At 42.5% G+C, this 27,574-nt stretch overlaps 1 protein-coding gene across 1 annotated transcript in view; it reads right to left on the bottom strand.

Annotated features, from left to right (window-relative positions):
- LOC120570608 (anosmin-1) overlaps nucleotides 1-27,574 on the bottom strand; it is a 39,820-nt gene that overhangs the window by 4,170 nt on the left and 8,076 nt on the right. Inside the window, exons 3-10 of the mRNA XM_039819025.1 lie at nucleotides 14,600-14,662; nucleotides 14,076-14,298; nucleotides 9,616-9,800; nucleotides 9,123-9,252; nucleotides 6,550-6,755; nucleotides 4,549-4,693; nucleotides 3,334-3,480; nucleotides 790-878 (exon numbers count right to left, since the gene is read on the bottom strand). Coding sequence (XP_039674959.1) covers nucleotides 790-878; nucleotides 3,334-3,480; nucleotides 4,549-4,693; nucleotides 6,550-6,755; nucleotides 9,123-9,252; nucleotides 9,616-9,800; nucleotides 14,076-14,298; nucleotides 14,600-14,662 — 1,188 coding nt within the window. The remainder of the gene's footprint in view (nucleotides 1-789; nucleotides 879-3,333; nucleotides 3,481-4,548; nucleotides 4,694-6,549; nucleotides 6,756-9,122; nucleotides 9,253-9,615; nucleotides 9,801-14,075; nucleotides 14,299-14,599; nucleotides 14,663-27,574) is intronic.

Below are 27,574 nucleotides of genomic sequence, written 5' to 3'. Positions count from 1 at the left end.
ATGAATTCTGTGCTGCAGTCTTACACTTTACACGTATTTCAAACTTTAATCATCTATTGATCTTAACAACAAAAAAACGCCATTCTCATCTCTTTCCAGGAAATAAATAAAAAAAATCCCGCTGACTAGTGGATTTAGATCTTGCATTTGTAATAAAGAGGTTCTACATTAATAGGCATTCCTTGAGAGAGGGTGTGTGTATATTCTCTTTGACTTGAAACAGCTTTGATTAAAAGTGAATGAGGCGCTGTGCTCACATAAAAGCACAAGCCCTGGAATCCTTCCCAGCGATCTATAGAAAATGGATGTATATTTCCTAGCAACGAGAGCGCTGGTCCCCAAAGAATGTGTTGATTGCCAGGCCTCTGCCATCCTGTATCAGCCTGAGCCCAAGCCTCTCCAAACCCCTACACAGAGCCTACAAGGAAGCCCCGTGCAAAATGCATGGCTGTGGCCGTTGGAGGTGAATGATCCCCCATTCCGGGAAACATTGTTTAAGTAAATGCATTTTATTGGCCAACACACCACATGCCTGACCACACGACTGACTCATAATATTCAAAACAACAGCCAGTGATTTGCCCAGTGCAAATCCAACGCAACAGGGCTTCAGCCTCACTCAGTAAAGTTGTTTTCTTTAGCGGAGGTGTCCTTTCTAAGCATCAGACAAAAGGTTAGGCACGTGCTTTGCATAGCACAGAGCTGCTGATCAAGTTGTAGCTCTGCGCTTTGCACTCCGTGATCAGACCTGCAGTTGGAAGGTGTGTGAAACGGCTGCTGGAGACTAACCTGCGTGACAGATTTCTCCGGTCCTCGGGTCTCGTTGTGGCTGCAGTACTCCGGCATCCACTGGACATGATAGCGACTCACAGTGGGGTCTGAAACAAAGGGAGGATGAAAAGAGAGAATGTCACATCACATGACAAAGACCCAACTCAGTACTCAGATCTTTAGCTGAGCAACAAAGAGCAATCGATGAATCGATGAGCAAAATGTCTAAAGAGAAAATGCATTGACAACTATTGGAATGAACTACATTCATTCATTCAATGTAATGATTTGATTCTTTTCTCTTTATATCTGCAAAAAATATGTTTTGTACTTCTGACTGACAAAAACAAGCCATCAGGTAATCAATAATCAAAACAATCCTTAGCAAGACACTGAAGTCCAAACTGCTCTTAATGTACATTATGTGCATAAAACTTGCTTTGGACAAAGGCATCAAATGAATATATACCGGTCAAATAAATGTAGTCGAAGTAAGAAGTAAGAAGTAGCCTTAGATATCTTAAATTGCACCTTTATACAGTACTTGAGTAAATGTACTTAGTTATGTAACACCACTGCACCCACTGAACATGAATTGGATATCAAAAGACAATCCGACTGGCTGAAGCGATTAATTGATGGGTATCTCGCAAATTACAACAGTCCCTATCTGAGATCTGATATCACTAGTTCCATAATTGATGATCCTGATAACTAATGTCTCTGAAAAAAAAAGAAACATGAAAGCACTTTCTTCTTTATCCTTGTATTAGTTTATTAACATAATTTTCCGGTTTCCTAAACCTTTCCTTTTGTTCGCTGAAGGCTCAATTCCAAAGCCAAACTTTTCTACTTCAACTTTAAGGATTTGCATTCTCATCAGTGGAGTAGCAGCCTTCATTATTGTACAGTAGCTCCTCCTGAGCTCATCAGTGGCGTTTATCTGCCCATCACCCTCGTCTTATGTTGCTAGATTTATTATTCATTCAACTGTGTCGCTTGCATATGTGAAATACTTCTCCGATTAATAATTGAGTTATGCTATGTTCGCCCCTCGGCAGGGGCCTGGGTTGTGGTGGGGAGATAAAAGGGGTCCTTTGAAGGCTTAGACACAGATCTGGCACTTGGAGCCCCTGAGCTCTTTGGAAGCAGAAAAGAGGAATTACAGGGAACCAGGAAAAAATAAACAAGATATGCTTAGCTGGGACTGACAGAGAGGGGAAGTGGTATGTAAAACAAGAAATGGGACATGTAAATCAGGTAGAGAACAGAACCTCAGCAGTGTTGGATAAATCCTGGCTGGAAGCGAGCCTCAGAAGTGCCGCCACCGCCGGACTGCTGTCTATTGTCTGGGTGTTGGGCAGACAGCGATATATTATCTAAACTGGTGTACAGTAAGACTCTTTTTCGTCTGCTGGAGACAACCCAGAAGCTGCTCAGGATCACAGAGACAATGAGTGAGAGTTTAATCACGGTTCAGTTAACCTGTCCCTTCTCCCTGTCACACAAACCAGATGTCCAGAGACTACAACTCTCCAGACCATCTGTACGTCTGTATGTTTACAGTAGTGGAACACAGGTTGTCAGAGTCAAAGCAAGGGTCATCCCTCAGACTAATGAGTGGCAGTGGCATGCACGCACTCACACACACACACACACACACACACACACACACACACACACACACACACACACACACACACTGCAGACCAGCACTGCAAACGAGACAGAAAAAGAAGCTGGACCAGGATTAACTCTGCACTGCAACACTGTGATTCCCAAGCCACGCTTGATCCCCGTCTGCATCACTCAGCTCTCTGAGTCCAGGCCAACCTCGCTAACAGCTCTGGGCCAACTCTCTCTTCCCCTTCTCTCTCTCTCTCACTCTGATTCAGCAGTTGGTGTCTCACCAGGCCTCTCCTTCAGCCAGGGCTTGCATTCTTGACTCTAAGATGTGGAGTTTGGCTTGGATGATGACATATATTAGTAACATAACATAGACCAGTGAATGGGACTTGACAGGTTACCCTGAGAGCATGGCTTTCAAGGTTTCCATATTTCCACTCTGGTATTAACAGAAGGTTTGGGGAATGGACGCCGCTGGGACAGGCATTCCTATAGGCTTTAACCCCTTGCTGTGCCACAGCCCACAACCGTTTCTGTTCCCCATGACATCAGGTCTTGTAAAACAAAATGGACCGCTTCAACACTAATGCGAGGGCGAGGATCAATTAAATACAGCTGTCAATAAATCCCATCACACGGCTCCGGCTCTGTGTGTTTATTGTTCTTTACTGAACGGTGGCTCTGCTCTATGTGCAGGTTTACACAAATTTGCCCAGCGCTTACATAACTCAGCTCTCACAATGACACATTATTTCATTTATTTCATTTACACCATCTGATGCCACATTTATAAAAAGGAATCTTCCTTTGCTTGAGTAACTGAGGATCAGTCATAACACTTTATTATGGTGTACATGAGTCATAGTGATTGATGCGCATAATGGGGTGGAAATTAGATTCTAACAAAGCTGTAAATCAATACAGTAGAGTGCATACCTCCCCGGTTCTTCCAGTAGACACGGACCTGCAGCTGGCCATCCTGGTAGAAGGGCGTGCCTACCTCCAGAGGGCCAGAGGGGCGTTTGGCCAAGGTCGAACCAAGAGGGGATATCTCCTCCTTCTTTGACTTGAGCACTGATTTTACTGGGAAGAGAAAGGAGAAATGTTTGCTGCTGTAACTAAGACAGTGACTGTCTTGTGGCAAACTCTCCAGCATGGTAACAGAAACACACAATTATATCTTTGTAATATCACAGCAGTTACAACATGTTCTTTATGCATAAATGTGGTGTGACTTGATGGGTACGCACAGTACTGCGTAAAACAGCCAAGATTAGGGGTTCAATTCCAGATGTGCTGTCAGCGCACCTTGGTCATTGCTGCTTTTTGCAATTCTCATGCTGATGGTTTGCCTGAAGACTCTCAGTAATTTAGGAAAATTCAACTCTCAAAGAAAACAAACAAACAAAGAAAATTAGATTCTGATTGTTCAGCCAACCCCATATGTATCTGCAATCACAAAACTGCAGCTCCATCCAGATTTTTTTCCTTCTTTTTTTTTTATTTCAGGAAGTGCATGACTCTGCATGTGACTCGTAATTGCACCTACAGTACCTATGATTTGGTTGCAGTGGACTGTTAACCAAAACTAAGGTGCTTTGGCTAAAAGTATTCACTAAACCGCAAATATATAGTAAAACAAGACTAAAAGTCTACAGCCATGCTAATGTTTACCATGTTCACCATCTTAGTTTAGCGTGTTAGCATTTGCAAATAAGCACTAAACACAAAATACTGCTGAGGATGATGGGAATGTCATTAGTTTGGCAGGGATTTGGTCATAAAGTGGACACAGTAAAATTTAGACCTGATGATGGTGCAAGATTGAAAAACCAGTGATTACCCAAAATGTCTGAACTACATTTCTATCTATTTCGACAATCCATCCAGTAGCTGTCCATTAAAATGTCCCTCAAAAGCCACATATGTCAACCTCAGAGTGGTGCTAGAGAAAAAGTCACTAGGATTCATGTTCTGGGGACCATGAATGTTTACACAAAATCACATTGCAATCAAAACAATAGTTGTTGAGATATTTCAGTCTTGACAAAAGTGGTGGACTGACCAACTGACACTGTCATGCCTAGTGACTAAAACACATAACAAGTCTGACAGCCGAATGACCGACAGAAAGTTAGCACCAATGTTTACCTGACTCATTATTTTGGGTGGTGCTGAAGTGGAGAGAAGCCTTGGAGCTCTTCAGCCGCACCTGTCCCCAGTATGTGACGGCCTGCAGCTCCACAGTGTAACTGCTGTTTTGTAGCAGTCCCTCCAGATCCACCCAGCTCTGAGCCTGCAACAACAGAAAACACTTGCATGTTGGATTTTGTATGTTACCACAGTGTCACTTGAGGCTTCTTTCAAAGCCCTGTCATTGTCTCAGTCATAGTTCCAGCTCAGCTCAGCCTGGACCGACACTGGCTTGTGGGAAAGCCCTGCTTATTAAGAACACATGTGGAGCTGGGAAAGGTATCGCGCCGAGGAGATAGCCTTCAGGGCCTTGTGATGGAGCCGCATTATCAGAGCCTCCCAGGGCTTCCTCACTGTGTTTGACTTGCAGCATTCCACCATCAGCGTGAGCTTGATGAATTCTTGTTATTGACTGTGTGTTTTGACATTCCTCTACCAGCAGGCTGCTTTCAAAGCCCTGAGGTGCCAAAGTGGAAACCAGTAGTACATGTGTCCATGGGTGTCTGGTGTCTCCCACCTCTATCTCCTCTGTGCCACATCTGCTATGCATTTCATACACTAATTCAGGAGAAGACTTTATATACTCTGTCTATCTCCCCAAGTAATGAAATGCTCTTCACAGATACTGAGCCACAGGTATGTGCCATCAGGTCACATGTTGCTGGATGTATTGTGCAAATGGCTCATAAAACGTTTGAATACCAAATATATTTAGATATGCGCAGAGAGTATGTTATTTATGAGGACAGTCAATAGGTATATATAATATAAGGTTAATTTATATGCTTATGGACCTGTTGCTTCAATCTGTGACAGTCTAATCAATGCTTGCATACACACTTCTATGTAGAAGCCAATAACAAAACAAATTTGCAATACTATCAAAATATTATTCTATGGCTTTCTGAGTTGTCATAGCCAGTAACTCTAACTTTTGAAACGTTTGTTAAAGCTTTTATATCAAAATTGTATTAACCTATTCTTTGTGATCACAAGTGGGGCTTAGTCTATGATGTGACATCCCAGACTACGGCCCATGAAAACTCTTTGTTCAGGCTGGACCAAATAGTTGAGAATGTTCCAGTATGAAAACTAAACCATTCCAAGGCATTAACAGCTGGAATCAATGGTATTTTCCTTTAAAATAGATATTTATGTCATTATTAGAGAATTACTGGAATTGTTGGGTCTTTGTATATTATAGAGTGTGGTCTAGATCTACTTTATCTGTAAAGTGTCTTGAGATAACTCCTGTTATGATTTGATACTATAAATAAAATTGAATTGAATTGAATTGAATTAGAGAGAATGTTTCTTAAATGTTTTTAGCTGTTCTGTTTTACTGAGTCTCCCCTTAGTTTAAATATACTGTAGGCATGAATGGTGAAGATAATAATAGGAGAGGAATTGTAAGTATAGTTATATAACCACTTGACTTTGAAACTGCTTGAAAAATAGGACAAATAAAAACCCATGTAACCACTTCAGAAACAGCTGCTTGAATTGTACATACAAAAACCGAGTAGGAGAAAATGAAAGCTCCAAAATACAAACTGCAAAAAACAACAATACAAATTGAGATATTTAAGAAACACAGCTCTTGAAATCACGATTTATAACTACAAATAAGGCTATTTATCACTCTTAATGTGTTTTCTTTAAAGCTTAACAGTGCGTTTAAGGGTTCTTTCATCAGTATATAAGGAATTAAAACAATGAAGACCACATTGTATCAATCTGTGTGTGATTGATTGAGTGCCTTGCAAGTATATACAAGTCCTATTCCATGTTTATCCTTTCTTCCATTGCAGGCCTGCATGGATAATATTAACAGTGATGTGTGAAGGCCAGAGAGGAGAAGATGCTGAGATAATCCTGGACAAGAGCCTGGCGTCTTAAACAGAGGAAAAGGGAGAGAAAGAGAAAGAACACATCACTGAGACAGGGTGAGAAGATTACCCCGTTGGTGGTCTTTCTCCTTTTCTTCTTGGATGGCACCATCGACTTGGTAGGCACAGTCCAGCTCCAGAACACTTTGTAGTGATGTATGGGGATATCAGGCTCCTCTGGCAGGGTCCAGTTGAGACGGGCTGTCACCAGGCCTTCGTCACCCAGCGTCACGTTGCTGACATGCAAACTGGTTGGGCTGGGAGGGGCGGACGGATCTGAAGACATAGTAACAACAAGACACAACACAGTCAGCTCAGCTGTAACAGATTTCACTACATCTGTAGGCATTTAGAGCGGAAGACAAAGATGGCCTATAGGTCTTGTATGTGACAAATCTTGAGCCAAGGCAGTTTTCTTGCAAGTATAAGTTCAGGTCGAATGCATTACAGGCCAAGACACCTTTCACCACTTGCGGGTTAGCATTGCAGTTAAGGAGGGGGACCAGTATGACACTATGTAAAGTAATTAGTCCTCCACTGACAATCTGCCATGAGATGTTATGACAGGTGTCATGTCACGTCTATGATGGCGTTCGGCAGGACCGAGAGCGCAGGTCAGGGGTTAACAAACACATGCTGCTCACTTTGGCTCCACACTCGACATTCCTGTACTCTAAGTAATGTGTGTTTGTGTGTGTGAGTGTGTGTGTGTGTGTGCGTGTGTGTGTGTGTGTGTGTGTGTGTGTCTGTGTGTGTGTGGAATAAAGCTGGTTCTGAACCCATCCGCATGAGCTGTGACCCATCTGATGTCAGTCTGGTGCATGAGGAGGGGCAGGGCCACATGCCAGACGGCAAACCAGAGGGAATAACCCCCGTAATGAGAAAATGATTCACGCCACAGCCCTGTTGGCTCTCCTCTTCTACTGCCTTCTCCCACCTGAAACACATTTAATCCAGTCCAACAACACAATTGGACACATCGGTTCTCCATACCAGCTGATGTTGGCTGTGCAAGATAAATAAGCAGTCAGTTCTTACAAATTGCCCTAACAAAGTATGGTAGTGCAAAATTGCAATCAGATGATACTATATACTATATAAATAACAATGGCATGACAGAATGGCCAGGAGCTCATCAAATCCATGACAGCTCCCATCAATCTATCAACATTCTGGCACTGATTGGCCTGATTGGAGATTGGTTTCCATCCCTGCAGCAGAATCCTTTTCCCACCTGGTGCCTGGCTCTGTCTGACAGCCATCCAAAACACTCTGGGGAGTAAATGTATGACGAAGGATTGACAGGGCAGGTCAACACGCAAACACACTCCACCAAACCCACTAATACTTTTTGTATTTGGCACAAGTTTTCAGTATTTGGCAGAACATGGAAGTAATTAGGACGTCTGCCAGTGTTCCACTGATAAACAACTTTATATATTTTAAAGAATAAATAACACAAGCTTGGTAAAGTATGTTGATGTGCACTGTGCGTTACATAGATGAAAAAATGTAAGTGATCCACACAATGCAGACACTATTTTACATGATATACATTTACAGACCGGGCTGCATAAGGCTGAACTGGTGGGCACATGTCTCTGCCTCTACATGTCAAACAAACACTGTATCTGATCTGGATCAGATTCAATCTCGACACATTATATTCACAAATCTGCAATCCCTGGGAACCACACAACAATTGGCCGTTGCTTTAACAAATCCCATCTGCAGCCCAACACTGTGATTTAGTGTCATTCAACACTAAAAGTGCAGGGTACAGGAGCAGAGCAGCAACACAGAATGCCATCAGACCTTGTTCACTAATCTGTGGCAAAGATCTGAAGCGCGTCTAGGTTACGTCACTCCCTCTGGAGGCAAGACAACACTTGCATTCATTTGAAACCTGCAATATCCTGACTAATTCAGACATATTACATTGTATATGACTGTAAAGAGGGGGGAACCCCTCCTTTGAAGACATAAACGAAGATCTGGTTGCAACAAAGAAAAAAAACGTTCTGCACACCCAGTCCCTCCTCATTACTCGCATTTTAAATGGCATCGGCATGAATTACCCTTTCCACTTAGCTCACTGGGTAAATGTGTGGAAGCTGTGGAGGGGAAGCACTTATTTACAATTCAGGTTAACATGGTTAAGAAAAGAATTCAAAGGTTTAAACCCTGAATACAGTATTAAATTAACGCATTGAAGCAGTGTGAATGCCATCAGTAAATAGTAATAAATGTATGTTTGGCTTTACCAATCATATTTCAGTCATAATCCATTTTCTGCTGCTGTATGGAGCCATGGGGTTGAACAGCTAGGCAATTCAGTTCTCACTAAAAATACCGTTTAGTCCTCAAAAGAGTTGCAAGGTGCAAAGTGTGGGTGACTAAAAACTGATTTTTTTTTTTACACGCCAAACAAAATACACCCTTTCTTTGAGTCAGTGATGAAGAAAGCTTCACCACATACACTTGGTTTGTAAGGTCAGATAAAAAGTCAAATCAGGCTTTGCAACTCTTTCCCAAATGCTCCACCTGTTCCAAGGTCTTAACCATAACAAATGGAGGGCAGTGGGTGTCAAACAGGAAGTTAAGGCCACACACACGTGCATATGTACATACACACACACAGACCTCTGGAGGAGCGGAAGTGTTTGCTGGGTGCAGTGAAGCCGCGGGTCCCATGGACATTGACTGCAGCAACTCTGAACTGGTACCATCTGCTGGCTCTGATGTCAGCCAGTTGGACGCGCTCCTCTGCAGTCTGAGGGACAGATGGGGGGAGAGAAAACCACAGGGGTCAGGGTTCACGCAGGGTCACAGCCTCATGTGAGTTTGCTGCCACATCAGTCATCTGTGTGTTTCTCTTTGCCAAACTTTCAAAGACACTGTGACTGTGAGGAATGTGCAACCGTGTGCAACAGTCTGTCAGCGCACTGCAGCACTTTCACAGCTGTAGCATGTGGCAAGCTGGGACATATAAAGCTGACATTTCTCAGCGATACAAATCCCAAATGTCTGATCAAAGGAATCACTCACATGACATCATTTGATGGGATCTAAAAGAGAAAAACTTTTCATCTTACTGACATGCTTCAGTATTTTTGCACGTTTGGTGCGTTCCTACCTGTGCCACAGTCTGCCACTCAGTGGCATCGTCTTCGCTGGGGTGGATGCCATAATTCCAGCGGCGCTGCACCACATAGAGGACAGGCTCCACAGAAATGTTGAACTTGGAGGACCAGCGGATCTCCAGCTGACCCGACGGCTGCTCCAAAAACACCAGCTCTTTCCTTGGCTTCAGAGGGACTCCTAAAAGTACAAGCAAGATAGACGATACCATGACAGGAGTTAATATCACCACTGTATGGAACATTGTAGGTGAACTTCAACATTAAATTGTAGTTTTCCAATCTTGGGTGGAAAGATAAATGACACCATCAGAGTTGGACAGATACAGATTTGAAAATGAGACATGACCTCACCGCAATAGATTTAATACATGCTGCGGGTCAACAGCATCATCTTTCTACTGTGACAGATTGTGATATTTCCTGGCCAGAGTGATGTGTTTTAGTAGCTGCGCTTCTTAGTAATGACACACATAGTTTGCATCTAGGTATGTGAGATGGTGCGCGTAAGGTCTCCATCTCTTGTGGACATGAGATACCACAGTGAAAACATACACACATGCATGTAAAGTTTTTTGCATCATTGCACTTCACATTCAGCCTTTCAGAAGAAGTCGATGTGGCCATGTGCAATAAATTAGAGCTTTATTAAGTGCGGGACTGGGCCAAGTGCTCAGCCAAGTCAGACTCTCTCAAGTAAATTTATTGCACTGGAGACGTAGTGAGTTGTTGATTGAGCGTTGGGCACAGTGATAATGAGATGGAGATTGGAAAAGCAAGTTTGAAAGTACAGGAGAAGGCTGAATACATCTCACAGTTCTCAATAAATCACCTAGCACTTCAGACCATTATGTTGGACCTCTGTTGCTGCTGAGCGGCCCACCCCTGCTCGGCAGTTATAAACAGCATCAACACACGCTCAAGGCTACTGCGCAGCGTGTCGGTAAACAACATAATCAAGACTGTGTTTTGTATGCAGAGCGCTTGATCTACTTATATCTCTATTCAGTCTTCATACAGGGCATGTAAAGTGATTGATTGGTGCATATAAAATCCTGGAAGATGGAGGAGGGCCACATGCATATGGAGTCAGTACTTTGTTTTGTGCTTTCTGCACACTAACAGCTGGGGGTCATTGTGCTGTGGTTTCACAGCTCCACAGTCCAGTGGGTGTGTGTGTGTGTGTGTGTGTGTGTGTGTGTGTGTGTGTGTGTGTGTGTGTGTGTGTGTGTGTGTGTGTGTGTGTGTGTGTGTGTGTGTGTGTGTGTGTGTGTGTGTGTGTGTGTGTGTTTGTGTGTCTGTCTGTGTGTGCGTGTGCGCAAACAAACGTGTCACATTTCCTGCGCAATACTGAACACCACAGCATTCCTCTTCCCCCTCTGTCTTAGCTCATCTTCCCACAAAGTCACACAAGTACTCCTGCAACACACACACAAACACACACATACAAACATACAACCTCTCTCTTCTGCAATATGTGGGAGGGCAACAAATACACTTTCTCTCAGCTAGCTCTTTCCAAAGATAACTTTTGGGTCAGGTTTGGTCCAAGAATCATACAGCGTTCATTTTTCAATGGCTGCACGCTTCCTCCAAACCGTGATGTAACTGCTGCTGAAGCAATAGTACAGCATCCGTTCATGTCTTAATCGTGCCAACAATTACACTCCAGGAATATAATTCTCAATACTCACGCACATACTGTCATAATGATTGCTGTAATTACAGGGGTTGAGGAAAACTACAAATACTGCTTGTAGCACAAGGACATACCGTAAACTGAATATGGCTGATGGACTGATTAACTGACTGGCTTGTTGTGACAATGTGGTGATAACTCCATCATGTATCTTCAATTTCATTCCGGCATCTACATTTTTCACTTGTTTTTTTATTTTAGTCACACCTTCAGCTCCTTTGCCAGTTTCTCTCACAGTATATTGTGGAATTGTGCACTGCTTTTATTCAGAATACAGACAAATAGGGTAGCATCACATGTGGTGCTATTTCTTCTGAGTAACAGAGAAAATGAGAGAGAAAATAGAGAGAAATATATGAAAACAAAAGAAATAGAGGAGCTCTAATAAACCACCTATTTCCATACGTGCACTGCATATTTTATCAGAGGCACACCCCCGCGAATATATCTTCAATACGACATTTCAGAGCAGTGGATGATGTCTAACAGCATCGGGCTCTAATGATGTAAAACAAAAAAAAGAAGCTTTATTACTCATCAAAAGCACAGTGGGGGTCCAGTCCTGAACACTGAAGTTTTTCTTTATCAGGGACATACACATGGGCTGGGGACCCTAACCTGAACACACACACACACACACACACACACACACACACACACACACACACACACACACACACACACACACACACACATCTGAGAGTGATCTCAGTGGGGGAAACGCTCCATTTCTCCCCGCTTGTGTTTGCTAATGGCTTCCAGCATCATGGCTCATCATGGCAAAGACTACACACACACTTGTGCACACATAGAAACAATTACGCTCTTCAAACCATGAGCACCTAATTAGACCTTTAACACTGAGGAGGACCAGGACAGGAATTCCATCCAGACTTTCACTAAAACGCTCAGTGTAATTCAATGTAAATGCAGTGCTGACGGCGACCCGTCATGAGCTCAGTGTTTGGACTGAAAATCAGCATGTAGGCTGCTTGATTTGAAGGTCTCACAGTGTGGTGAATGGTTTTCATTGACTGGGTCACTGTATTGAAATTTTCAAGGTTACGCTTGCTTTCATCTTTCCAAGATTAACGTGCTGTTCACCTTTTGAGCACAACATCCACCGTGAAGTCCCTCAGGATTCTTTCCAAATCAAATATAAATACTAGCATGCTCTTCTGTGTGCAAAGGCTCAAAATCACATGCTCTTGCCTCTATCAGCTACAAACAGTAAAACATGCTTACACTAGCTGCAGCGTGATTCAAAGCATACACAGTCGATCACCGCTGCGGTTCAAAGCTTGATTTAGACTCATCTTCCACTGCTTTCACTTCAACATCTCCTCAACTTTGTTATGGCCTCAGGCTGCCAGCAATTGTGCGCTGATAGTGTATATAATGTAGTTCAGAGGCTCCTGGTTCTCTAACATAACAACTCAGCACCCTCAGAACATCAGGCCGCCTTGGGCAGCGCTATTAAACTGTTTTACTGGAGCAAAGATTCCTGGGTACATCTGTGTCTGTGAAACCCTCAAGCTTATCCAGCAAATTCAAGGCTTAAGATATATTCTAATTTACAGCAGGAACAGCATGAGGGATGTGTGGGTGAAGTGCAATACAAAGAGATGAAATAAAGATTTATGATTCCGAGCAAGTTGTCAAAAATTGTTCAAGATAATCTGCAATTTGCGTCATTGAGATTTAAAACTGATGTTTGACAGAGAGGCATTAATTGGCCCAACACTGTTTATGAAAACAGCACAAACTGCAACAGTTAATCCCATTAAAAACATGATGTTTGCATTGGACCATTACCAGATATGAAACGTCATTTATTGAGTAGGATAAATAGAGAGGGAGGGAGTATCCATGATTCAGCTGATGGACCGTGTTAATCCGGTCCCTCTGGAAAACAGTAATGAGCAATGATTAAATGAAGTGATGAGTTGCTGAGTTCACAGACAATTAAACAACTTTATCATTGCACTCGGTCTAACATTTAGACACTTGCACATTTTAGTCTGTCAACCTAACTTGCTGTCGAACTCCCTTCTTCCTGTATTTAATAAATTAGATTTGTTTCTAATATGTGTTTTGAATGATAATAATCACATTGCATTTTCATTTAAACCTGCAATAGCGGATTTCTTGGCCACTTTGGGGCAGCAGAGACAAGTTGTGAACACAACATTGACATATCATCAGCTTTTAAGGTAATATGCCAAACTTGTAAGCAAACAGTTGCTTATTTACACATCCAATAGTTACAGTGCAACATAATTATTCATTTGGAGTCGTGTTTTTGGCCACCTGATGAATGCAAGTCCATTGTTCAATGTCTTTTTAGCTGCTAAAGGAACCATTATTCAACTGTGTGTCTGCTGAGCAGGTAACGAACAGTGGATTTTTAGCGTTTTTTTTGTTGACAACAGCTGCCTGCTGCAGCCATGAGAGCGGTGTGAATGAACAAAATTTTAAGGTTGCGGGCCGGACACCTAAACAAAGAGCGGAAACTCCCTATAAAGCTCTGTAAAGCCGAGGGGATTCGAGTGATGATTATCTGTAGGTGTATTACTACGCGCGACCCCTTTTTCATTGTCACATTGTTTTCAAATTGTCATTGGATACATTTTTATTATTATAATAAGGAAATCGATTTTAGCCCCGCACTGAAATCTTAAGGACTATAGCTTTAAAGATCAATTTGTTGTGTCAAAATCATTGTAAATGTGATGCAGGTTTAACTTTTAGTATTACCTTTGTAAAGGTTCTTAGGCAGCTGGCAGGTGTGGCCACAGCCGTTGGAGCAGCACTTTTTCACGGCTGAACACTCTCCATCCTCCTCACAGCTCTCCACGCAGGCTGCTGCAAATCCGCTGGCCTTCTCTGGTGCAGGACAGTCGCCTTGCTTCACTCCCTCTACTGACTTTAAGAACTCACAGCTCGTAAGACACTCGTAGTGTTTCTTGGGAAAGAGGGGCTAAGGAGTAGGGGGAGGATGAGATGGAAGAGAGGGAAAATAAATGTTAGATTACTTTTTAAGACCAACCTGCCTGGCTGCAAACAGGCAGCTCTGTGAACTAACAGGGATTGTCCTGTTTACATTTCAGCTTCTGACTCACCAGAGCGGTGGGTACATTTAAACAGCTTTGATTCAGCCTCACAGACAGAGTTACTTCACACTACTCTCAAACTTTCCTCTTATTGAATTTTCCCACTAAGTATGAAAAGCTCAAGCACTTGAGCCTGAGGCAACCACGGTATTTGTGGTAGTGACATACCTCGCATAAATCCTGGCACTGGTTTTCCTTCAGGTCCCAGGATTCCTTGCAGGGCTCCAGGCACTGTGAAAAGGAGAGAAGGGTGTCAGTTCTTCAAAGAGCCAGCCACATCAAAGAGCCAATGCTGCGGAGATGTTGCTTTCTGGTGCTTAAGCGCTGGCTGCCTGACGGGCACCTCGCTCAGCCACTTCCCCTGCAACAACCTGTCACCAGTCACGCATCTTTTTGTTACAGATGCATGGCATACCTTCAAAACACATTAACAATCTTCTACAAAAGTAGACATGGGGCAAAGGGGTTGTCCAAGTAAACAGGCACACCCTTACTGTGTCTAGAAATCTACGGATGCTTGGATTTGGTGTGCTTTGTGTGCAGTCTACGCCTCATTCTTATCCAACCACTTCTCCTGCTCATGTTTGGTCCTGATACACTCAGGCACCAGCACCAAACTCCCTTCTTTTTACCACGCTGAACAGAAAGCACTTAATAAATGATACACTTGGGTTAATGTACTTGGGATTCCCTTTTTTAACACGTGGAACAAATTTACTGAATGTTTGGCATAGGCATGGGATAAAAGAAAACCCTCAGCATGAGTGCAGCTCAAGAAGTCAAACATAATGGGATGATAAAATGTCACATGAAAGTTTACCAATCTAGTCATACTCCTCTTACTTTAAATACTACAACTCGCCCTGGATGGATCAGATTCAATAAAAGCGAATTCAATTTAACACAAAAGTCCATGCATGTCCAATAGAATCAGGCAGATGCTGCCGCAGGAAAGGGAATATGTTTAGATGGGACTGAGAGAAGCGAGGGTTTTATATGCTCCCGTTGCTGGCCACAGAGAGCTGGTGTGAAAGAGAAGAGCAGGCTCAGTCAAACAGTCAAACCATTGCCAGGCTGCTTTTATGCTGCACTGGGAGCAGCCCAAACCACACCAACCAGAAACCTGCCAAAGTCACTCATTCAACTCCATTTAATTTAGACTCCTGCACCAGTTACAGTACTAAGACAAGGCACACCCGTACATTTTCAACATATTTGCCTAAATTCTTCATTTGGGACAGTTTGTTGATCAGTGGGGGAGGGTGATAATGATAAAGTAGATATGGATATCTGCCATCAGCGGAGGTCCACTTTTGGCTCAATCTCCTGAAAAAAAAAAAGATAATCAGAACAATATGTAATGTTATGCAAGGTAGAGTACTGAAGTGTGGTTAAACGAGGGCACCTACTGTAGAGAGTGTATTTTAAGTCAATATAAGAAATTTCACATCTCAGTCAGGGGGCAGAGTTGTATTTACGACTCTTTAATTCGCTCATTAGCCAACTCAGTCATTATTATGCCATTGCCAGTGAAAAGTTTATTTGTTTTTTATAGAGTGCGGTGGACGAGCGCATGATGAAACATAAACCTTGCTTCTGGAGGAATATGCTGCAATCACAGACCATGCACACGTCTGCCAGCACTCAATTACACCCAGCTTTGACTCTCGGCTTTGCCCAGCCCTGTCTCGGGCAACCAAGGAGCCCTGTGTGGACAGTATGTTGAGTGTTTAGCAGCCGGCTCCAGAGGGTGGAGGAGGCTGGAAGGGAAGCTATTTTCTTAATTACTTCATAGCAATATAGACATCCGTCTCGTGATGATATAAAATATAAAGTGCCAGAGGGATTATCGGACACCTCAGAGGGGAACCAAGTATTTATGACAGCCGAGAGCTCCAAAAGAAACTAATGTGGTTTCTACAGAGCTGGTCAGGTGAAACCACTGCAACACCTCAGAGACTTCAGATGACATATGAGCTCAATTGTGCTGTCCAAGTGCCTCATCAGCCACAGTGTCTATGCAGTTTCTGCTATTAATAATATGGTGACCTTATATCATTAAATCTGTTCTCAATTGTGTCCTCTGAGAGTAGAGCCTGCGGCGAAGACGGGCAGAAGGCGCAACCTCAGCATCCCAGACTCGCACAAGCACTGGGCAGGAACAATGAGGTGTTGAAGCAATAACAGTGTGCTGCACCAGTGTATAAAGGACATTCTGCCAGTAGACGCACATGTTAAAGCCCCCAAATCCCTTCTACAAATCACTGAACATACGCACATAAGCCAGGGGATCAAGCTCATTTTACTCATTGAAAGATCTTGTGTGCATGGACTGAATGCATTCCATTGGTTTTTCATGAGGATGAATCTTTTTCTGGTTCACCACAATCACAACTATATAAGTGAAAATAGAATCATCGTTACCTCGAGATGCTCGGGCTTGCGTGCCAAGCAGCATTAATTAACACAACATTGCGTACCAAGGGTATTGCAACACAGATCAGAATGCTGGCTGTGTGGTTAGTACTGTTTCACCTTCAGAGTCCCAGTTTAAAATTTTTATTTTAAATTTTATTTTTTTTACTCTTCAGAGCAAAAGTTCCCAACTAACAAAAACTGTTGAATTCTAACAGGAAGTTGTATTTACAATAAAAAATGTAACCATCAGGACAGTTATTTCTTGCTGAATGGGCGGCTACATCGTAAACGGCACTCTTAAAAAAAGATGAGCATTAGTGTCGAGGCAGTGAGAGCTCCCTGCAGGTGTGCTGAAAACTGACAATCTGTCAGCGTTTCTCCCCAGCCACACCCACAACCTGACATTTAAGTAGGGAAGAGGAAGACCGACAACAGACGTCTTGCCAAAGCAAATAGGACGGCTGTATATAATTACAAAGGCACTCTCATCAATCAAGTGCCTGATTCCTATTTATACAACTTGGTGCTCGATCTAAAACCATAGTACCGATGCCGCCAAAAGCATGCTTGGGAGAGTGCCTTAACAGATTTTCTATAAACTCTTGAGCAATTTCTCCACCTTTCCCCAATCCCATGCAGAAACACGCCCTCATCCTCCTGAAACATGCACTTCTGCTTTTATATGTTGAAATAAAAAAATTAAAAATGTGTAGCAATACCACTAAATTGCTAATTACAACAAACCAGAAATTATAAATCACTTCCAAACCATAATTAAAACTTCCTGCTGTATGTATGAATGGCACATAAAAGTGATGCTATTCTATTAATGGGCTCACATCAGAAGATATCTGTGGTCTAACAGTTAGTATTAGTGGGTCCCCTAGAGGCTTGGAGCCCTCAAACATCTGCACATCTAGCACTGTCGATAGCTATACTAGTGTTTGACTTCTGAGATCTAATTTGGGAAAACATACCATGGAGCTGGAGTAGAGAACATAATTGAGCTGGACATAGTGTATCTGCTGGGTTTGGGTGCCAACGTCTGTGTCTCCCTAAAGCAAATCTCTCCAGCTGGCAACACGACTACCATCTGTTTGAATAGCGTAAGGAATGCATGAAATCATCCAATGTGATGTTAACATATTTCTGGACAAATTTCACCTAAAAAGACACAAATGGTTTTACTCTGAGATGTAAACAAGAGCATGGGTTGTTTCTATGGACTTGAGCTGTTAGTCTTAACAAAAGCATTTGAGCGGCTGATTTCCCCTTTGTCCTCTTATCTTCCTCTCCAATAGTGACACATTCTGCATGGTTAAGTAGGAACATCCATAGCGCTCTTTCACTCCACATTTCACGCTGTAATAAAACGCAGCAGTTGTTACTCTGGGGGACCCTGAAAGGCATTATGTGGGGCCGATGAGAGAGTCAGGCTGAATAGCAGCCAATGGCACAGCCCATCCTTACTTTGTCAGGGTTGGGACGAGGCAGAGGGGAGGTAGAGGGAGTGAAGAGGGGGAATATGGGGGAGGTGAGGGAAGGGAGAGAGATTGTGTGTGCGTAGAACTGCCTTTCTCCATCATTGGAGCATAGTTATATCCACCCATCATAAAAATCCTTACTGCCCCAAGTGAGTGACTGGAATAACATAAACTATGAAAAAAGTGTATATAAAATGTCACGCGAGTGTTTTGTTTTCGTTAATGAAGCATGAACTGCTACCAGTCGAGATTTCCCCCGGGCTTAACAATACACAGTGTATGCAAAATAAGAGATGGATAATAATTCATTCTGATGCAGATGACATTTTCTCATTTTGCCAGAACATATTTGTGCAGTCATAGGGAGATGAGTGAGACAGCTATGACTCAACCAGTTATTTTGTAAATGAAATTTAGCAGACGGAAAACCATGCACCCTATATGTGGGTACCTGTGCTTTCCCTGCATCTAAAATATGGACTACCCCAATATGTTTTCTCTCCGTTATCCAAGCCAAACGTATCGATCCCAGCGCTGACAGTCAGTGTGAAGCTCGAGTGGTGCCAACAGATATTTACAAGGTGCCTTTGCGGCGCCTTGGGACAAAGCAGCAGCTGTCTGCTTCTCTGGGAGACTCATATGGAGGAATCTCTGTTGTTGATCATACACGTTGTAAATCTCACCTCCAATCTCATTGAGTTATGGCTACTTTCTGCTGCCCTGGCGCTTTTTACACTCCCGATGACCGGACTCAATTATTCCAGCAGCTCTCAGCCCTCTTCTATCGACCCATCCAGGAGCGAGTCGCTGGCTTGCTTGGCTGTCGTCTCCCTTCGACTTCCCCAGTTTCTTCTCAGATTTTATCTGCCTTTCATTCTCTCAAGCCACGTATGCTCTAATCCAGATCAATTTTAAAACTCATCTTTTCTCTCTGTTTTGGCCTTCCATCTGCACTAAGCCAATGAGATCATGCTCAGAAAATGGATGTTTTTCAAAGGTCACTTCAAAGTAGATAAATTTGAGAACACCAGGCTCACATTGCAGCACAGACAAAGAATGAGCTTATTATCATATGATATATCTTTCACAAACATGGCCAATGCACTTTCACTTGCCAGCAATGTTATGGGACCATGTTTCTGTAGCCTCTAACATTTTTCTGTTATCATTTTGTGTGTGTGTGTGTGTGTGTGTGTGTGTGTGTGTGTGTGTGTGTGTGTGTGTGTGTGTGTGTGTGTGTGTGTGTGTGTGTGTGTGTGTGTGTGTGTGTGTGTGTGTGTGTGTGTGTGTGTGTGTGTGTGTGTGTGTTTTCCAAGCCTAATCCCAACCCCGCAATACAGGTGATGTCACTGACACATGCTTAGTGTCTGTTGAAAGACAACTGCACAAGTACAAAAATCACATCACAGATAATAAACAGACATTTTGGAGCCTGAATTTGAGATTGCCATTTTATGTAATCTTGGAAAAATCCAAATTTGGTCAAAGGGTTAGAATGCGCTGAGGGGGGATGCAAGCAACAGTTACAAATTCACTTTTTATACTGCACTTTTGTAGTTATGTATATTAAACAGAACAGAAAAAACATGTCAATGACCACACCTGAGTGTTTGGACGCTCTGAGACAGAAACTTCGAAACTATGGAGGGAGTCGGTTGTGACCGAACTAAGGTTTAAAGTAGGACTGCAATTAACAGCTAACTAATTAATTCATCATTTTGTCAATAACAAATTCAAAAATATTTGAAAAATGACCATTATAATTTCCCAGAGCTGGTACTATTTCAAATCTGCTTGCTTTATCTGACCAACCACATATAACCCAAAGATATTCAGTTGACACCAAAGCCCATACATTACATTCAACCCCATTACTTTCCAAATTTTGGTGCTGGTGCACCATTCCATTGTTTGAAAACCACCACTAAACATAAAATAAGAAGAAAAAAGAAAAGATTTCCAACTTGTTGGGCATTTAGAACATCTAGAAAACACTAAGATGAATGTAAAACCTTAGACATGTAACTGTTCCCTTTCTCACCCTCTGTTCTTCAAAGAAACAATGAGGACCATTATTCTTGGTGATTTTCCTGTTTTCTCCCCCATTTCCGTTCATGGCACAAGCCCTTCTTCAAGCTGCCTTTTAGAAGTCAAAGTCAGCTTGATTTCCATTCAAAATTGAACTCTATTTTTGTGGTCAAAACAAGGAGTAGCGTGTCTAAAATCTGTGTAGTTGCCTTTCAGATGATGCCCACTGAGACTATGATTACAGGTTAAACAGACTGGAACATATTTCATCAAGCGCTGGAGCTGTGATCTGAATAAGTGTAAAAATAATACGCTGGCAAGGCTTTCCAATACGTCTCTGACGTGCCATTAAGTTCCAAAGGACTGTAAAAATATGGTGATTAAATCAGGAAGAAGATATCCCCGTCCTGAGCTGTTAGAAAGTCTAGACACGCCATTTCCTCAACCTTATGCAACCTTATCGTTTTTTAAGTCCATGAGATATCGCGTATTTAATTTCAGCGCTGCTGTAAATCAGCACATGTGCGTTGAGCAGACAGTGGGGTGGATCAGGTAGATCAAAAAGATTAACAGCTTGCTGACTTGAGATGCAAGTCTGTAACTCTATACACAGCAAGCTCACGTGGGTGCTGATAAATATGAAATGAGATTTCCCAATGAGCAGAAGATTGCTTATCTGAATGCCCCAATCTAATTCAGGAATTGTATCAGAGCTGTTAGAATTATTCCCAGTCAATGTAAATGTTACATTTGCAATTTAAACTAACAGAAAAGGCTGTGTGCATCCTAAATATTCATACACAGTTTTGGTCTGATAATTTAAGGGGGACACAGATAATATTATACCGCAGTGGTTGCTGTGGGATTTTCTATTCTGCAATTACATAAGCCTCTGCAAACTAACAAGAAACCCACATGGCTCAGTGTCAGTGCTGCATTCAGAGTTAGAGAACAATTACAGCATGTTGGTGCTCCTGCACTTCATTTGCTCCCACTGCTAAAGTGTTGGAGGTACATACAGCCTATATGTGTGTGGAGCAAATTGGTAGCTCTCTCCTCCATCTCCCTAAAGGTGCAGATGTCCAAACTATATGGAAATTTGGCATTAGGTGCAGTAGATGCCTATCATCCCTGTATATGTTTATCACTTCTGTCCTAGCTGGCCTGAGGAAGGACAAGCTGTCTGCGAGCGATGTCCCCGCACCCCCCTGAGAAATATAAGAAAAAAATGTCAATGTGGTTTTGACGGTGTCTGCTAGAAATAATCATCTAAAAATGGAGTAAGATACAGGGCTGCCAGCACCAGCAACCAACCGAAAACATTTCTTAATTATAAGTAATACAAGATACAGTTATGATAACTATGCCAATTAATTCAGACCAAGATTGAAACAGACTTTTACACAAGTAATGGCACATTTTCCAAATCTCCAAGTGTTTTACAGCCCTGAGAGGTACGTATGCTGCGAACGTTTCCAGTGTCATAATTCCTTCATATTTACAACCAACTAAAACACTGTAGTATTCCAGCACTAGCTGGGGTGAACTGAAACGTATACGGTTCAAGACTTTCTATTTTGTTTCTCAAAACTAGGCTCAGAGATGGCGAGTAACCTAGCAGGTGGTGTTACAGACATTCTTTGAGCATCACTTTAATTATTAATTGAAATGCAGTTGAGGGTGCAGACAACAAAGAGCTTAAAAGGAATAGCTTGGCAGAAAGTGAGAAGAAAAAGAGGAGGAGCAGGAGGGGCAGTGCATGAATTATACATTTACCCCACAATCAGAGGTGCCTGCCTTATTTATGAGCAAAAAAACCCACACAGCTTAGCCAGAATTGTGCTTTGTCTGCTGTGGAATGCAATAGCAGTTCACTTAATAGTTAATGACTCTGAAGTTTCACGCAGACACCCCTGATATATATATATATACACACACACACACACACACACACGCACACACACACACACACACACACACACACACACACACACACACACACACACACACACACCCTCCTCTGGGCTCCTTCTCTTACAGTGCCTCTGCAGTGACTAGAGTCAAACTTACAGTGGCTGTAACTTGAGCCTCAGTTATCACCTACCTCTCAGTTCAGTTTACATTTCATGACAATTAGACTCAACAGGATGTATCCATCATGTGGGGTCAGATTGGTGATTAAGGAGGTCTTTCTCTGTGACGCGGCATGGGAAAGCCAAACCCTCCCTGTTGTTCTCCGAAAACCCATGTCAGATCTGCCCCGCACATGATTTACTGTATTTACTCCCACACCATCACACTAAATAATGTTATGATGACAGATGCATAGGAGCAGAGTTGAAAATGCGATCAAATGATAAAACACTTCCCATGCGGCAAAGCCATTTATTCAAACTGTCTACTGTATACAGTTGATTTACAGCAACTCGCAGAAGTTGAGAAATGCATTTCTGTCCGCGCAGATTGAGGAGATAGTAAACAAAGTAAAAGGATGTCAGCCCCTGCTGGCTTGTTCCTACAGTGACCACTAAAGCCGTCTCAATCCCCTCCTCATCTTAAATGAAATGAGACCTGGAGATTCTGTCTCAATTTAGGCCAACAACATGTAAAACACAACACGTCGTTAAGGGGAAGTAAAGCCGCCCTAATCCCATGCTGCAGTCACATTCCAGCACCATCTCCACTTGTTTATTTGAGTCTCAAAACACTTGAAATGTACTAATCCTACTTGCCCTCTCCAGCCTCCACTAACAGCTCCTCACACCCGGGGACCGTTTCAGGAAGGAGGTTTAACAAACTCTGAGTCTTATGCCGCATTCTATTTACCTCGCAACTCGTTTTTTACGAGGTCAAAGTCGGAAACTGGTTGCTAACAATAGCTAACCGGGCTAGAGCTAATAAAAACAATGAAAATCTGACTTTTAAATAGAATGCATTCAACTCGGGTATGACGTCATTCCCAGTTGCGTCTTCCGAGTTCCGAGGTAAATAGAACGCGGCATAACCCTGAACTCTGAGTTGATTTACCCTGAGATGGGAAACTCTGAGTTTTCGGTTCCAGAACAGCTGATTTGAGTTGGTTCAATCAAAAAGGCAGCATGAATGGAGCCATGATACTACGATTCACCATGGTAACAACCACAAACAAACTGGTCGGCGGGAATACTCATGCGCACATACAGCAAGTTTGAACTTGTATTTCGTTAAAAAAGCAACACAGTGGCTGCTGCAAAAGAGAGAGAATTTGTTAATTTTCATTAACAGAATTATAATTCATAATCTTTTATTTCAAAGGGTTTGTGTCCAGGGAACACTACAAAAACGTAAAAAAAACGTTTCAGAGCGAGTCACATTCTTCTGACGGTGCTTTGCTATACAGTGGCTTACTAAAATGCTCCGCATCACCAATGTTGTAAAGAAAACTGCCGTTTGCAAAAAAAAACGTAATGTGACACAAAAAATCTGCTGGGATGTAAGAGCATGTACACGATGGGTGACGTTAGTGATATGAGGACGGATAAGGTTATGTAGGCCACATAACTGCTAGACTGGGAAGAAAAACGATACCGCTCAAATAGGTAGGCTAGTATCTGGAGATGAAAATGCATCTATAGTCGGGGCCTCAATATCACCTCCCAACATAATGTATGTTTAACTCCCTGCGAAGTAATACAGCTTCTTCATCAACGGGATCGTCGACAAAAGGAAATGCCATGTTTTGAGAAAAAAAAAAACGTTTTATAGTCTGCCTAACATAATAAACCAACACTGTTTTTTTTATTCATACAGATAAACTGCGCTAAAATGCGCCTGATACAGACTGAATGAATGAATGAGGAAATGAGAGAGCGCTGTGTCAGAGGGAGGAGACTAAGAGAAACTCAAGCTTTATTGAAGAAAACCTGCTCCCGACCAGGTTAGGTTCACAGGCTCAGTTACCATAGTAACTGACTCTGAGGTTAAGTTACCTCTCTTTGTGAAACGGGCTGGAGTTACCACTCTCTCTCAGGTTTGATTAACCTCCCTTTCTGAAACAGAAAACCCAGTTTCCCTAAACTCAGAGTTTTCACGAAATGGAAGAAAGAATATGCAGCCCAATAACAATGATACAATGCTTTTTATGTGTCTGACGTGATGATTGATTTCTCTTTTATATGCATTTCAAAAGCTGAGATCAAAGACCGTGCAAAGAGAGGGCAAACCTGGGCAAGCTGAGTGGGAAGACTTTTGGATTTATACTGAAAACAAACAAAAGGATCAAAAGAAGAGGGTTTTTTTCCATCGCTGATACATGCACAGTCTGGATCTGTGAAGTAAAAATTACTCTGAAGTACCCAAGTCCATGGCAAAGGTTTAGAGAGCTGTCGATCACAGAGTCTTTGACACACTTTCTGGTTTCCATCGTCCTGAAACTGTCACACGCAATCTATGGGATTTATCTGCGGGATGCAGCAGCTTTAAGTGGAGCTGGAATAAATTGATAAACCCACATCTACTAAGTACATCAGTTTTAAGATTCTTACAGTCTAATCTTCCCTTCGTCAATGTGACAGTTGGCACGATTAGTTCTTTAACGATTTATTAACATAGACCAAAAATAAATCAGTGGGAATAATTTCCTGCTTTAGCACCTTTGAACACATTAGTTTGTGTGGAAAAAGACAGCAAAGTCAACATGAAAGGTGTGCTGTAATCTATGATGTTCAGCCAATCCATCCTCAGAAAAATAATAAACATTTTGGATGACAGCAGATTGTCTCAGTGTGACTGGTCATTATTGCTCAAAAGAGGATTTCACAGCAGCTTTGATTACATTAATCCTTCAAGGGAATGAAATCCCTTCTGACGGAGAGAACATGTGAAATCAGACTGAAATCTGTGAAAGGTTGATTATCTCAGAAAATAAATGGCAACTATTTAAAAAAGGGCCCTCTGCTCTGTGGGATCAATAAAAACACAGGTTGGTATGAGACACTGAGTGCATTTCTTCACGGACGATTTCCTGGAGTGCTCATCACTCACATATTCACCTGACAGCCCTGCAGAGAGCAGCTTTAGATGTGAGCTTTCGCTGCTGAAAAAGTCTAAACTGCAGTTCCACTGCCTCTTCGCCTCCTCTCCTGTGGCCACGTCTTTAGTTTTCTGCTGTGGGGGTTTTCGTTCGTTCTCTGCCACCCACCATGTGAATAATGAGCTCCACAGATAGCAGCCAATGAAGCGACCCCCCCCTTTAGCCAATGAAACTTAACAACCATGTCCAGATCAGGTCCTTCCTGCTGGGACTGACCAGCCCTGCTTCACACTCTCCTCCGCCACCCACACACACAAACACTCACACTGCCTCAAACTAGATAAAGTTTAAAGAAAGGCTTCAGAGAAAGTACAGTTATGGCTCTTCACATAATCTCCACCACCTAAGACTTCCAAATACACACATATATATATATATGAAATTAGAAAATTAAGTCAAACTAGCAAAGACTTTCTCAAATTTTACACTATCCAGTGATTTGCAGCTCCATTGACAGGCAATCCAGACACACTGCCCACTTGACAGACTGATTTCTAGTCCAGCTTGCTTTGAGGTGTCGGTGCTGGTAATGTGGCTAACACAGGCAGGTGAGACGAATGTCTGGCCTCAGCATGACCAAAAGGTGCTTTGAAGTCTTTCTAAGAACCTAACAATCCCAGCCATGCCCAGCTGTAAACCTACCAACCAGCACCCACTTTATCAACATCTTTTCAAAATATACTACCTACCGCCAAAGAAAAGATGACTACACAAATGCATCTAGTGAAAGTGACTGTTATTTTTGTTTTTAATTCAGATTCATATAAACTGAAGAATGAGGCGGAGAACTCCAAGTTAATTTTATAGGTTCAACTGACCCAGAAAAACAACTGATGGGAAGTTTGACCACTTTATTTTGCCGTGAGAAAATGTGGGGTTTGGCAGAAGGGGGGTGGGGGGGGTTGACAAGAAAGACACTTTTGAAGGAGACATAGTAGCATTCCAGTGATTGTTATTCAGGCAAACGGCTCCAAAGCTTCCGACATGTGAAGACGAAGGCGCATGTAATCCAAAAGAGTAAACACTTCTTATTCTTGCACTGGTATGTGCAGCTCAGGGTGTGATTGGTAGGGAAGAGCGCTCAAAAGAGCCACCTGCGATATGTTAGACATCTATGAAAGACATGCACGACTCATTGCTGTCAAATGGTGACCAGACATTGTTGCTGTCTAAAGCATTCCCTCTGGAAAGCCTTGATAAATAAAAGGGCAGGGACATGGCAGGTTTAGAGAAATGCAAGGCAAAGTCAACATTTCCCTGCTGCTGAAAGATGTTTTATTACAGACTGGTGATTTAATTGTCTTCAACTCAGTAATCACCACTCAATTTAATTCATCGAGAGATCAGTCTCAGCAGAGGAACAAATATCCAGACTTTAAAAAAACAATTGAGGATATTCGGTGTGTTTACAAGAACAATATGACACTTTTCTTTCTCAGGAATTATAAGTGATGGCCATGTTCCAATGACTCACCACAGGCAAACGTATCCAGGCATAATGCACATGTCCTTTCTTCTCTTCCTTCCCTGAGAGAAGTTTGAGTAATAAGGCGCACCGCTTTGTTGTAGACCGGCATTTAGCTGCCTTAAGTCAATCCTAGCATTTGATTTGGAGCCTGGATCACTCCCATGGGGGAAAAGCAAACCCTGCTAATATCAGCCATTCTCTGAATGTGAAAAGCTTCTTGGCCGCTTCTGCACACTCTCCCATGCACACGCACAAAATCTATTTTCTTTGCACCAGCAGAAAAAGTGAACACCCTGGAGTTTTGAAAATTTTCAGGGAACACATCCAAACTTCTTAAGGGGGGAGCTCTAACAGTAGGGAGACTTAATGACAATAGCTCATAGAAAAAAAAATGCCTGCTGTCTGTTCTCCTGGCGTCTCCCCAGTGAATGGAGTTTGTCTGCTGGTCCAGTGTTATGGCATGATAATTACTCCCCAGCTCTTCAAAATGCCACCTCGCTCTGCTCTGGAGAGAGGGCAAGCAGGTTAATTAACATGACAATGGGGACACTGAGAGGGGGGCCGGCTCTGGACACTGCATACGAGGTGACCAGGATGACTTTGTCTTCACAAATGGAAGCGGGAGGCTTTGATTTCCTTAAACGCAGACAGATGGACGAGGTCACAGCATCTTT

This window comes from Perca fluviatilis, chromosome 12 (genome assembly GCF_010015445.1).
Source record: "Perca fluviatilis chromosome 12, GENO_Pfluv_1.0, whole genome shotgun sequence".
NCBI lineage: Eukaryota > Metazoa > Chordata > Actinopteri > Perciformes > Percidae > Perca > Perca fluviatilis.
This window is presented reverse-complemented; position numbering and strand designations above follow the sequence as displayed.